The following is a 15043-nucleotide window of genomic DNA, read 5'->3' on the forward strand; positions in this document are numbered from 1 at the left end:
CTGAAGAATAAGTCACAATTAGCTCAGGAGTGTCCCTTCCAAGCCTTGTAATTATGCAGAACCAGTAGGAAGAAAGCCAGAGAGCAAGGAACCTAGAGAGTTGAGGGCAAACGGGCTTGTACAGGGGCTGAGGAGGGAGGGAGGGACTACTAGGCAGAGCTTAGGGCTTAAGGATTTGGAAAATTGGTCTAAGAACAATGGGGAGCCATGGAAATGGCTTCAGTTGCAAAAGAGGTGATCAGAGTTTTTAAACTCTGTTTCAAGGTATGGAAAGCATACCATACCATACCATACCATACCAGAAAGGTATGGAAAGCAGACTGGACAAGAGAGTGTCAGGAGGGTGTTACAAGGAGATTGTTACAGGAGGGTGTTACAAAGCAGATTGGAGATAAAAGAGAAGGGTGTTAGGCCTTAAACAAAAAAGGCAAATATTACTCCATGACTTGAAGTTTCCCAGAATTAAAACCAAACATGCTAATGTCAGAGAGTATTATGCAGTTTGAAATTTAAAATATAATAATAGGTATTTAGTTACAATTTGGGGGCATCTCTTAATTTAAAATCTACTACTCTATTTACTTCAAAATACAAGTTCATTGTTTTCTATGTGGATCCAAGGAAAATAAGATTCCATATCTAGCAAAACATGTTAAAATATCTATGATAGTGTCCTATTCAAAAGAAGAATACTTTGAAGTCACAATGGTTTGGAAGTTGTCAAGCCAAAGAATGATTAATTGCACTAATTGTCCACTAGATGGTAGCAGTGCAGCTGCTACAATTTGTCAAGCAATCATCTTCAAAATAATTTAGTAATACATCATTTAAATAGACACGTAGGTGAAAAAAAAGAAATTTCCATGAATTCTCAAGCAGTACTGATGGTAATAAAAAAACAGATGTAATTTAGCTAGATTATCTTTTCCCATTTTATTTAAATTATATCCATATTGGGAATTGGAAAGCTAACTCAACCAGAGTTACCTAAGTGAAGTCATCTTGTTGGACATATATTATTCAATCCATAGACAGTTCCACACGACACTCCCATACCCCACCCCATCACTGACCTCTAATTAAGAAATGCTATGTGTGACCCAAAGTTCAGGGGTTATGTGTGTAAACCGTAAAGAACCCTTTAAAATCTCTAAATTGAGTGCTTTAAATTAGAAATCAGGAATATTCAAAAATTCCAAGGAATTTTTAAGAAAAATAGTGACTAGGAAAGTAAATATGCAAATATTCTCATTTAAAATCCCATATATCCAAGATTTCTTGCATCAGAAACATTTTTGCTATATCTTTGGCTGACTAAAAGTCAACAGCTAGCTGGCTAGGAGTGTCTTGCCTGAGCTAAACTGAGGGGAAGAAAAAGAGAGAGAGATGTCTGCCTTAGTCCTTCCTGACTGGTTTTTCCAGTGTGGAATATGGGAGGTCTCCATATCCAGAATAATATCCCATGGATTCACTTGCTTTTGCCAGCTAACCTATATGAATTGCTAAAAATTTTCAGGCACAGGGAAAAAAAAAAAAAAAAACAGAAGGAAACATGACAGCAAATGAGGTTATTTGGGGGCCAACTGGGGTCTTGATGATCCTCTTAGGTCATCTCATTTGAGCAGACAGTCACTCCCCCTCTAGCCAGGTCTGACATTGCCTGAGCCACACACCCACATCTTTGTCCAGAAATGCCATATTTCCTTCAACTAATGAAGACAAGTTTCCTGCAGCATTTTGCTGGGCAGCTTCATTTCAATGTTAAGCCAATATCCACAATTAAAGGCAACAAAGTTTTCTTTCAACATATCCTTTATGAGATGTCTAAAGGTATTCCAGTTTATTGGATTTGATTTGAAGATGGAGAATTATTTGAAAGATTCTAGTAAGATCACAAGAGAATCTTCACTTTCATTTTCTAGGATATCTCTTTTACAGTGATAATTTTTTTAAATATGCATAAAAGTATAGGTTAAAAAATAAAGCAATATTTTAAACTGTGGCTACACATATACTACTATAAAACTCCTAGGAATTCAAAGATACAGAAAGACGGAAAATATTGTTGTGTGAGGTATTCAACTTTAAATATCTTTTTAAAGAGATTAATTTGTCCTATGAAACATCACACCACCTTACAAAGTCAATCCTAAAAAGATATGTTGTCCAACAACTATTCATCTATTCTGTACATATGCCAAGATCTTTTATAATTTTTGATGCAATAATATAAGATTGTCCAGAACTATGCCTGCCAAGAAATCCCACCTGTTCTGAGAAAAAGTTCCAGAATACTCTTGAAATCCATCTACTGTATCTGTTCTTCAGATGCTAAATAAATTGGGGAGGAGTGAAAAGTCTTAAAAGTATCACATGTCAATGTCCTATTCCAGAGACAGAGAAATGAAATACATAACATATATCAAGAGGTCTAAGATTACTTATAATCAGAGTCTTATCCTGAGAGATACCAGGATCCTTCATACATTTACCTAGATCCCCAAATAAAACAGAAATGTCCTTCCTATTTGACCTGAAAAACAGACATACAAGTCTTCTCCACAATTTTAACTAGTCACACAGAAAGAGACTTTAGGAAAACATAGAAGAATGCTAGAATTAAGGGTGATGTCTATTTTTTCTTTCAAATTTTCTGTATTTTGCTAAATTATTTTTAGTAGATATTACTTGAAGAATCCGAAAATAAAACTCCAAAAAGAAAAGCTGTAACATAGAAAATGTTTCCTGAAATAGTCCACATTAAACCAAATACAGAAAGATATTTCACCCCTTAAGGGACACAGCCACCACTTTAATCTACCGCATGATATATGTTGATATTCCAGTTGACAATGGCCAACTTTAAGTCTGTTTATAGAACCTGGCAGTTTTATCAAGTGCTTAGAAGACACGAGCATATTTTTTAGCACCTACTATCCACCAAGTCTTTCACATATGCTATCTGGTTTAGCCCTCACAGCACTTGCCAGAGTCCAATTTGCATCTCCATTGTACAGATGAGGAAACCAAGGCCCAGAATGACTAAACAGGGTGAAGGAGCCACTCCAAGCTTACATGTGTCTAATTGCAATGTCAAGCTCTTTTACTCTGTACCCCCACCAAATATATCCTTAGAAGCAATGGAGCAAACATTTATTTTGGAAGTTTCTAGTGCTGATAAGCTTGTCCAGTGTCAGGAACATGAAGGCATTTGTAAAACCCTCCTCTCCCTTACCTACAGGGTTGGAGCAAGGGGAGCCCCCTGGAGGGTATGTCCTAGTGCACATCTAACAAAGGGAGAAGAATGAAGCTGCTCTATGGGTAACACGGGCATCTCCCAAATCGTATTATTTTGCTAATAAAAATATATAACCATGACTCTGAGAAGTTTCCTATAGAATGATCTATATACATTTTTCAACGTGAAGTAGTCATTTTTAAGAGGAAATTCTAGGGGCGCCTGGGTGGCTCAGTGTGTTAAGTGTCTGCCTTTGGCTCAGGTCGTGATCCCAGGGTCCTGGGATTGAACCCTTCCTTGGGCTTCCTCCTCAGGGGGGAGTCTGCTTCTCCCTCTCCTCTGCCCCTCCCCCTGCTTGTGCTCTCTTATTCACTGTCTCTCAAATAAATAAATAAAATCTCTTTAAAAATTTTAAAAAGGAAATTCTACTTAAAATGGTCTATAAATGGCTTTCATCAACTTGACTTTCTGAAAGCATTTATTGAACCCTGTATCCAAACCCTGAAGAAAGCAGCCAATGAACAAACACTTGAGCAACCATATTATTGTGCCTTCTAAGAGTCCTCAAGTTGCTTTAGGAATAAGGGTTATCTCTGAGACAGAGGAAGAGAAGGGGAAAGGAGTGGGGATGTGATTACTTTAGGTCTTCCTATAACATTTACTTCTTTACAGAGAGGTACAGAGAAAATATGGCAAAAGTATAAAAGCTAGACAGTGAACAAATCAGTATTTTTGAGATTATAGTATTTTTAGTATATTCAAAATATTTTGTGATTTAACAAGTTACCAATGTAGCTTCAAAAACATATTTTATGTCATTAAAGACCACCCACCAAGATTCTGTAGGTGAGTACAAATTTAAAGTGATTTCTTCCATCATTCAATTCAGCACATGGAAAAGCTGTATTTTAGAACAAAGAACTGGGTTTAAATCTCAATTCTGTGAACATCCTAGCTCTGCTACTTTGGACAAGTTATTTCCTAAAAAATGAATTTGCCTGCCCTCTGTAAAATGGGTATTCCCAACTGCATAAGGGTAGCATGACATTGCATCTGCCACAAAAGGGACTTTAGTGTTAGTATTGCCATCTTACCCCTCCCTCCCCAACTAGAAAACACAAAGAGAAAAACATTTCATCCACCAGAACCCTAAGAGGAAATCAGCTGCTCTTCCAGATAAGAGCTGAGGCATAAAACTGGCAGAGGGTCTTGGGCAGGCAAAGAAGAACCATGTGGTTCATCCTGCCTGTGGGTCTGATCGCTACCACCCTTGCAATTGCTCCTGTCCGCTTTGACAGGTAAATCTCACTGTCCTGCGTTCCAGTCTCTATATAAGAAGAGAATGAAGGAATGCTTTACAGTTCACATGTTTCATCTTTCTACATTCTTAAAGGGAGAAGGTATTCCGCGTGAAGCCCCAGGATGAAAAACAAGCAAATATCATAAAGGACTTGGCCAAAACCAACCAGGTAAAGCATTTAGAGGGTTATTTTATCTTTTCTTTCCATTCTCTAAAAGCTGCCTCTTTTGTATTTTATTTGTAATGCACACAGAGCTCCCAAAGACAAACATGGGGGAAGCGGCTGGAGCTACTTGGAGAATTCAGCCAGTGACCACTATCGTGCTTTCCTCGTTTTTACTTTTGTCCCCAAATTGCCACTCCTGTTTTCCTTCCCAAAAGCTTTGCAAAACAACAGCTTTTTCTAGGTGAAATTGTGAAAGAAGGAGGGGGTGTTCTTGGTATCTTTCTGGGAGCCTCTCCCCCTCCCTGCTAGCGCCTTGCCTGCTTCACTCTCCTCTCTCCCACCCTGATCTCCACCAGTGGCATAGTTTCTCTTAAAATTATGATAGCATCAAGGTACTCGTTAAATGGTAACATCAAAGTAATGTTTTATAATGTCATGATGCGACCATTCCCAAGAGTAGGTCCATTTTAAAAGGAAACTCTTCAAGTTTGATCATTCTTTTAAAATTCAATGAACTAACAATCATTTTATCATTTATTCAGCTGTTCCCATACACAAGGCACACTGTGCCAGCTACCGTATACCTATCATTTCAAACTCTCAAACAGATTTTCAGTATCAGTGGTATAATTGAACCTACTTAACACAAAAGAACCGAAGTTCAAAGACAGTAAATTAAGTGACCAAGATGACACACAGCAGACTTAAATCCAGTACTAAATCTGAGATTTAGTACCACCACCACCACGACCACATCAAACTAATAAAAAGTTCAGCTGTTCAAATTTCTCAAATGTTTTTCAAATCCATACTTTCCTCTTCATTCCCGTGCCACTGCCAAATTTATGTCTGTCCTACCTTTCACCAGGACTATTTCAATGCCCCTTATCCAGGGTTCAGGTTATAGTCCTGCCTCATCAGCACTACAGCCTGACTGCTCTAAAACTGAATGATTATACTCTTCCATTTGAAGGTTTCTAGTGAGAGGCAGCCTAGTATGGAAAGAGCATGATCTTCAAAGTTTTGTATATTAGCTCTACACTTGTTCTGTGGCCTTAGGCAAGTTACTTGGCCTCTCTGGATCTCAGTTTCCTCCTCTGTAAAGTGAGGATAATAATCATAACTACTTCCTAAGGTTGTTATAAAGACTAAGTAAGCTAATAATTGGGTGATGCTCAGAAGGGCGCCTGCTCATAATTAAGCATGGCAGAAGCATTTTCTGTTGGTATTGGTGTGATATTTGAAGTCCTTCATGATCTGCCAAACTGCCAATCTTTACAGTCTCCTGCTCCTCTACCCTCTTTCTCACTGTTAAAGCTCCATGAACACCAAAAATGCCTTTAAAACACACTACATCTCTCATATGTCCAGTTTATGCTGTGGCTTTCTGATCAAAATAAATCAATACACATTGGTTGATTCATAGCACCTCATATTAGCATATAACAGACTGCCCTAGAGGTAGAGTGAGATTCAACTACAAAATACCCAGGTGGACTTAGACATGTCTACAAGCCTGGAATTCTGGGTGGGAATTGAGCATTTCCTTCACATTTCCCAGGTTGGGGAATTGTACTTCATTTGGTTTCACAATTGAGTATGATTTCGAAGAACAACAAGAATTGGAATCTTCTAAAAGTTATTTTAACCTGAATGCTACCCTTTTGGGCACATTCACCAAATTTCTGAAATTCTCAGCTAGAGAAAGAAAAAGAGAAGGGAATCAGCAGCCATTAAATGCCTGCAGGTCCCAGAGCTCATATTTATTTCACAGTATTTACAACATTCCCAATGGAGTCCTCCTAATCCTAGATTTTAGAGAAAAGGACTGAAACTCAAGGAGTTTTAGTATTGCCCAAGGACATACTGCCAGAAAAATGACAAGGCTGGAGATTATTATGCCTTCTGTTGGACACAAACTTTCCAGGAATTCCATACTTCACAGGGACAACTGGTTTTGAGGCCTGATGCAGGGGCAGGGTGGGGGGAGCCATATTTTTAATCTATATTCCCAATTAGAGACAGATTCTATGTAAATGAATTGTGAAACAACCCAAATCAAGATGGTAGAAGGAAACAGATGAATTAAAACTACCCTTTTTTTGCACTTATAGATATTACCTATGTCCTAAAAAAGTGATCAGTACAAATGATCTCTCCCACTCCCTAATATTCGACAGTATATTTGGACACTCTCATAAGCCTATTAAGAACAGGATCCATGCCTTGGCCACATTGAACCCCAAATTCCTTTTGTAGTGTATGACACATATGTTTCTTAGGAAATATGTGTTGCATGAACAAATAACTGTGACTAACATTGAATTCATCTTCACAGCTTGACTTCTGGTATCCAGATGCCACCCACCACGTAACCGCTAATATGACGATAGATTTCCAAGTTAGTGAAAAGGAATCCCAGTCCATCCAGTCTGCCTTGGACCAAAATAATATGCACTATGAGTAAGTCCTATGAAATATTCCAAAATTCAAATTCAATGTTTGGGGTATCTTAAAATTAAGAAGGAAGTACTATTTTTTAATTGGGCTAAAAAAAAAAAAAGTTCTATGAGATAAAAATTTACAATTACTTCCAAACAGACTATTAAGGCCTGCTTACAGAGGTGATGAGATCACTCAGCTATTCAACTTCCATCTTTTTTTGTTCTGATATTCAAGGACAATTACCTATGTCTGCCCTCTCCTCTCAAAAATCAGCTCCAAAAATAAAAAATTAGTAAGGACATTGTGCACTTGCGCAGGCATGGATGGTTTAGCCATACTCCTCGCCTCTGACAGGTAATCAACACTGAGCTCAGGCACTACTAGTGACTACCAGCACCGCCTTCTTGAGAATTTGAATTCTCTTGCTACATTAAAGGAGACCCAAAAAACTGTGCTCATCTTTGAGTCATAGATGTGGGAAATAAGACATATAATAAATAATTCTTTATGAAAGAAATTCTTCTCCAGAGAAAACAAAAGCAATGCAATAAGAGTAAAACTTAAATCTAACAGGAGAGAATTCTCAAACGGCCAAAGATACAGAAATGAGTCATTGTGGTCCCATAGAGAAATAAGGGAAAATTAGAACTCACTGAAAACCAAACATGAGCCATGCACAGTCTGGACCGCAGGCAGTGAATAAGGGAGCCCAGTGATAAATATTACAAATCTACACATAACATAGAAAACAAAATGTGTTTGATGTACTGAGGGGTCCTGTTTTAACTCCACCAGCCCTTGTCATCCCAGTAATTCCCTTTACTGAGACACTCACCATTTAAAACACTGCTAAAAAAAAAATAATAAATAAATAAATAAAAATAAAAAATAAAAAATAAAAAAATAAAACACTGCTAAGCGCTAGATCTTTCTTTTTGACTTGCTGTTTCATGCCTCTGCTACCCAACATAGAGCTATATGAATCCTTCTACTCTGGCTGAAACATATCAGGTCAATATTGCAGGACAGGATTTACTCCTGCTTATCCTGACTTGATTATGTTTTTACTGCTACAATACTCTTAATAAATATAAACTCTATTGAAATCAAGGAAAGAGAAATAAATATAAGGCAAGTAAAAAAATTCTTATTCATGGCTTAATCACTGTTATTTGTGATTGTTGCTGATGACTGTCTTTGTTTTTGCTGTTGTTTCAAGAGGGTTATAAAGCCAATGTAGAAATTAATAATTGAGGAGCACATATTCAAAATTGATTTATATCACCATTTAATCCTTTCTAATTAATATATCAATATGTGCTTTTCTGTATTCTTATAAGTTGCACCATTAAAATTAGAAAGACACTTTATAAATGGACCTCCAAGGTCTCAGAAATTAGTAATGCATTAGAGACTCTCTACTTACACTAAGGTTCAGATGGTCTTGATTTTTCATCTAAAAAAAATCACCACCAACACCACCACCAACACCACTCCATATACTCCCTGGTGCGTGCCTGTGCCTCTTGATTCACTTCACAGTTAGTCTTCTTAAATATGTGCCTTGATTATCATACTCTTTATTTTACTTCATTAGTATAGACCTGACCCAATTTCCTGTGATCAACTAATTCTTACAAAGTATCCAGTCTAAGCTAAAATAAATTTTAACTGGTCAATTTTGTTTAATTTGATTTGAACAGCAATAGAAGAATAAAGTATTAGGTTTTCCTTAATATCCTGGTAATGTAGACAAAAAGCTAGTTGCTTGACATGAGTGTGGACAATGGAATAAATCACTGATTTATTTAGTAGCTGAGTATTAATTTATTAATTTAATTTTTTAGTAATTTAACTTTCTAAATTTTAAAAAAGTCACACACAGATACTTTAAACTAAATAGTGGTTTATATGCACCTCTACCTCCTCTTTAGACCTCTAGGTCTCTCTTAGGCTGAAACAATTCTGACTCAAACAGAGGTGTAAATCCAGATCCTCACAAATATAGTGTGTTTTTCACTTTGTCTTTATGCCAAAATACTTCCTTGCTATCTACATAAAAAATCAAAGGGTTTTTTTTTAGATTTTTAAAATTTATTTATTTTAGGGGGGGGTGAAAGAGAGAGAGAGAGTATGAGCAAGGAGGAAGGGTACAGGGAGAAGAGACTCTCCACTGAGCAAGGAGCCCAGTGCAGGAAGCAGGACTCAATCCCAGGACCCTGGGATCATGACCTGAACCGAAGGCAGAAACTTAACCAACTAAGCCACCCAGGCACCCAAGAACCAAAGTGTTAAAACTACCAATAAAAATTAGTTTTATCTAATTAAGACATGATTTCTAGAAATTGGTCCAAATTAGCCACAGTTGTGGGAAAGCCACATAATTAGATAGTTACCTTCCTCAGAAATATAAATATGTAAAGTGATCTGTGCAGACAAGGACTATTTAAATCTTGTCTCCAAGTACTAATTATATAGATAATTTTATTTGCATATTAATTATATGTGTTACTTGGTGTCAGTCAATAACAGAACAGTATTCTAAGAACAGAAACATCTGGTGGACCCAGGCACCAGTCTGAATAAAACCACATTTAGAGGCTGGTTTGACACAATGATTTACTTAGACACCCTTCATTAGACAGTGCATATAAACCACTGTTTAGTTTAAAGTATCTGTGTGTGACTTTTTTCAATTTTTAGAAAATTAAATTACTAAGATTTGATTTTAAAGTAGCATATTTGCTCCGTTTTTATTTACACTTTTACAAAATCATAAAAGACTAAGTCTGAAAAACAAATAATACCTACATACCAACAAACCTGAACAGCCTAGTGAATAAATGTCTTAAGAGGGGCACTTGGAAGGCTCAGTGGTTGAGCGTCTACCTTCGGCTCAGGTAGCAATCCTGGGCCCGGGGATCAAGTCCCACATCGGGCTCTCCACAGAGAGCCTGCTTCTTCTGCCTATGTTTCTGCTTCTCTCTCTATGTGTCTCTTATGAATAAATAAAATCTTAAAAAAAAAAGAACAGCACATTTATTGGACTGAGTCTACAGGAGAAGAAACCATATTTAGATTCAGCAGTTAAAAACCCTAGTGTTTTTACTAGTTTTTTGCATTTTAGATATTTGTATTTGATACATTTTAGATTATCTTTTCTTTGATCAAAAGGCAAAATTAGAAAATAAAGAAATGTTAATGAAGGAAAGCAGAAATAAACTACTAATATATATGGTATAGCACAAATATAGTAAAACAAATGATACAATTAAGTGAAACCTTAGTAAGATATACATAAGATTATATGAGAAATGCAAAAGAAATCTGCATCAAACTGACTAATCTATATCAAACTCACCTTTGACACTTCATATTAATGTCTAATTATCTAATAATGTTCAGTCAGACACAAATTCATATGTCAAGTGTATATATATGCCACTATCAGATAAGTATTCCAATCAAATAAATCATTCTAATGTCTTGTCCCATTCATTTTTCCTTTTGTTCTACATTTTTATACAGTAATTGTCCAAGAGTAAAACAGGTTAGGTTGATACCTGCTACAAAAGGCAAAGAGAGATTGGTCATGATGGAAAGCATAAAGTGTGGTAATTTAGAATGTGGATTCTCAGTGAGGCTGTCTGGGTCCAGTCCCATTTAAACTACACATTAGGTATTTAAACATCGACAATTAAACATTGACAATTTAACTTCTCTTTACCTCATTTTCTTCATCTCTAAAGTGGTATTTCATAGAGGTTTCATGAAGATTGACCGGGACCATAAAAATTGCCCTTTGCCTATTTCCTTTATTTACTTCACTAATACAGGTAAGGAGAAGACCACTTCACATGTGTTTACATGAATGCACACATAAACACTCTCTACAACAGGGGATAACTAGAGGCTATCATTAGATGTTCCCTTCCCCTCCTAGTGAATAAATTAGTGCCTTAAAGTTTATTGTCCAACACAGAGGTGTGCCTCAAATGTTGGGAAATCCATGTCAGTAAATGCCAAGTTGGATACATGCTAACCCAATTAGGGAGTTACTGGGGACAAATGGGATCTTGTAGAAATCTGAAGTCATGCTTTTTGAGTAGCCTTTATGCTGGAATGTGGGCATGGAGGAAAAGAGGCAATCCAGACCTCCAGTTCATAAAACATCTTAACAATGACTCTGCATTCCTGGAATATGCTTCGCCATCACACACACACACACACACACACACACACACACACACATACACACACACACCCTAGATCCTATGGCAGTCACATAGATTGGCCTACCATTCTCCATTTCTTAGTTACTTTCTAAAAGCAACAGATGGAGGGAACATTGAAATTGTCAAAATAGGATTTATTTTGCCTCTTCTCTGAAATTATCTACTTCCTAACCTTGGGACACAGCCTTCCAAGAGGGCTGGTCAACTGGGAGAACTTTGCACAATACTCAGTAAACTAAGAAGACTACAGGTCTAAGGTCAATACCCAGGGATTTTATTCACTCCTTGTGACTGGAAGCACTGTTGTATAATGGCTCACAGCTGGATTACTGAAGTCAGACACCTCTATGTTCAAATCCCCACTTCTGCATTGTAAGAGTTGTGTCAACTTTGGAAACCCCTATCTAACCTTTGGGGGTGATAATGGTACCCAATTAATAGTGACGATATAAAGATGAAATGATAAAATGTAAATACCATGCTGAGCTGAATGCCTGGCACATAAGAAAGGTTCAATAAACATTAGCCATTTACATCATTAAATCCTCAATAATAATTATTTATCCTTTCATCTACATTTACAAATTTCTTTAACAAATTAAGCAAATCTTGGAGTGTTAAAATAATATTTGGGAGAAAGTAATTTGGTTTCATCTGTTTAAGCCTGGCTGCTGGTTAGTAGAAGGGCTCATGAAAATAACATCTGGCCCTAGTTCTTAATTTCCAGCCTTAGGCTTAATTTCTAGTCCCTATCAGCAACAATCTGGCACCATTCTGATGTCCTCATGCAGCTGCTTTATGGAAAGGTCGTATTTTAGCTCACACGACTTTCTTTTGCTGCTGTTATCACAAGAGCTAAATTGATATGTGTAAGTCTAAAAATATTCTTAGATACGAGCTTCCTGTGACTAATTAATACTACCTTATGTTACAAATCAACCTCTGGGACCATAATATTTCTCTTTTGCTTGGTTCCACTACGTCTATAAATGCAGGTAAAGCAAAAGCTTCACACCCTCTTTAGAACTTAAAACAATCAAAACAAAAACTTAAAAGAAATTCATTATATCTATAGTGACCACCCAAAATATAATTTCTAACTCTCTCCGGCTTTATGAGTTTTAGTGCAACATACCACACCTGATTCCTAATCTGTAGTCATAATTTTTCTTCTGAGAAATCCCAGATTCACCAGAAGTCAAAAGCCAAGCATACAGTGAATTAGATATAATGTGCATAATAATGTGTTTGTCAGTAATGTTAATGGGAATCAATATTCATGAGTAGTACTTGGTGTCATGTGCTAAATAAACTCTAATTAGAAGTATTCCTCATTTATCTTCTGTCTCCAAACTCAGATCAGTCAGTCAATCAGCAAGAAAAAACCGACAAGTAGAGTGGGTGCTACAGTGTCATAGTTCATTATCATAAGAAATTGAAGATATCAGAGTCAAACAACTACACATCACCGAAGCCTGGTTTAAAGACATATTAAGTCTGGGAAGTGGTTGTCAATTTTGAGACTAAACTTCAGTATCATATTGAGCTTCATGGGGCACCTATGATTTGCCAATCACTTCCCACATTTCAATTCCTTTCATCCTCACCACAATCCTGGCTGACACGTTTGTTTCCATTGTAAAAGTGAGTAAACTGAGGCTCAGAGAAATAATTAACCCATCCAAGATCACATAAAGTATTAAGCCAATATGGCGCTGGGACTCAAGAATGACCACAGAGCCTCTTCCCACCAGGTCACTACTTCCTTTTATGATTAGGTTCATGGAGGTGAAAGAGTGTATGATACTGTCCTAAATAATTAGAACACATGTTAAAAAATAGCATCTTCCTACATAGGATTTACTGCTAACAGAAGGAAAATATATAGGCATTTCATCAATAATAATAATAATGCTTTTTTTTAATAGAAGTCAATTGAAAATATAATCCAAATAAGGAAACTGCTCAAGTACAACTTCAAATAATTCTTGATTTTAAATATTTCATTGAAATATCTCTATTATAAGCCATCAATCTCTACCCTGCAAAATATAGTGAATACTATAGTTTAATTTGGTTAAGGAATTACCATTACCAACACAAATTTCCACACTGTGCTATAAAAGAATTATATCAAAAAATAAAAAAATAAAAGAATTATATCCATAAAGGCCATTTACATTATTAAAATATGCTGGGTCATTTGGATTTACACCAAAGTACTGACCCCTGTGTTTGCTAAATCCTTCTGTTTATGCAGTTTATTTTCCTTTTTTTTTTTTGGCTGTTAACCATCACCTACTGATAGTATGCTTGCTTTCTATTAATCATTTTACCTATGTCCAATGGATTCCTTCTAGATTAAATAAGACTTTTATAATAATATCTAAAATGAGATGAATGAAGCTTTTTGTGAGGGCATTTGTTAATCTCTGATGGCTGCAACTTATATTTAACATATTAATGAATTTAATAATAAAATTCAATGCAACTAGACACCAATGGACTATAATAATTTGATCATATAGATAGATACCACCATATTAATCTCAAGTGGCAATCAACATTATATGTAGTGGTGAAAGGGGTTTTTTGTTAAAAGCAGAAAAAAAAATAGAATGCCCTCTTTTACCACTATTATTTTCCATTGTTCAAAGAGTTTAATCAGTGAAATAAAGCAGAGGGAAAAATAGTTATTGGGAAAAAAGCAGAAAGTATAAATTTTTTACAAAAGAAATAACTACCCTAAAGCCGTAACGGTATAAATAAAAAATTATCAGAAGTAAAAAGATCGTTTTTTAACTAATAAGGTGGCTAATCGGTAAGTATAACCAAAGTGATGTTTTTTAATGTATGAATGACCAGTTCAAATGTTAATGAGAAAAAAGCCACTCACAAGACCAATAAAGATATATGAATAAACAAAATATACAAAATTTTACTGAAGAATCAAAAAGATAGCTTTATTATGGTCCATTATGAGTAAGATTCTTCTCAAATTTATTTCTAACAGTACAATTCTAATGAAAACTTATATTTTTCTAATAATTCTAATAACTTCTAAAATGATTTAGACCAAACATTTACTAAGAACAGGTAAAATTAGTCAAAAACTTGGAAACAAGAATAAGGATACCCTCCATTAAATAATAAAATTCAATATTACAACTATAATTAAATATGGTTTGTTTCCTTCACAAGAGGAGGATAACTTCAGTGGAGCACAATAGAAAATCCTCAAATAGACAAAATATACAAAAATATTTGAGTACATATGAGATGACAACAGTATTTTTGAAACATAAATCTTAAAGTCAAGCAAGGTTGTATTCAAACTCCCAAACCCAACACACACAAATTATGGGTATTTAAGCTTTCTAAGCAACAATGTCCTCATGTCTAAAATGATGATAATATTAACATGATAAAAACAAAATAATGTATGTAAAGCAGGACCTGTCCCATATTAAACAAATGGATGTTCAAGTGAAAATATCGGGTAGGCAGCTGGATGCACAAGCCACAGGAGAAGTAGGAGAAGAGCCAGGGTAGTGGTAGCTTCAGGGGAGAGTCCAGAACTGGAAGTACGAATATGGGCAACCATTACAGCCATGGAATTTAATGAGATGATAAGATGAGAAAACTCAGGAATAGAGATG

At 35.9% G+C, this 15043-nt stretch overlaps 1 protein-coding gene and 1 long non-coding RNA gene across 2 annotated transcripts in view; one reads left to right on the forward strand and one right to left on the reverse strand.

Moving 5' to 3' along the window:
- The window catches only part of LOC119865416, a 204987-nt gene that overhangs the window by 160747 nt on the left and 29197 nt on the right, over positions 1-15043 (reverse strand). The window lies entirely within an intron of this gene.
- The window catches only part of CPA3 (carboxypeptidase A3), a 29326-nt gene continuing 18676 nt past the window's right edge, over positions 4394-15043 (forward strand). The window contains exons 1-3 of the mRNA XM_038571158.1: positions 4394-4536; positions 4632-4707; positions 7043-7167. Of these exons, the coding sequence (XP_038427086.1) occupies positions 4469-4536; positions 4632-4707; positions 7043-7167 (269 nt within the window). The 5' untranslated portion in view covers positions 4394-4468. The remainder of the gene's footprint in view (positions 4537-4631; positions 4708-7042; positions 7168-15043) is intronic.

Source organism: Canis lupus, chromosome 23 (genome assembly GCF_011100685.1).
Source record: "Canis lupus familiaris isolate Mischka breed German Shepherd chromosome 23, alternate assembly UU_Cfam_GSD_1.0, whole genome shotgun sequence".
Lineage (NCBI taxonomy): Eukaryota > Metazoa > Chordata > Mammalia > Carnivora > Canidae > Canis > Canis lupus.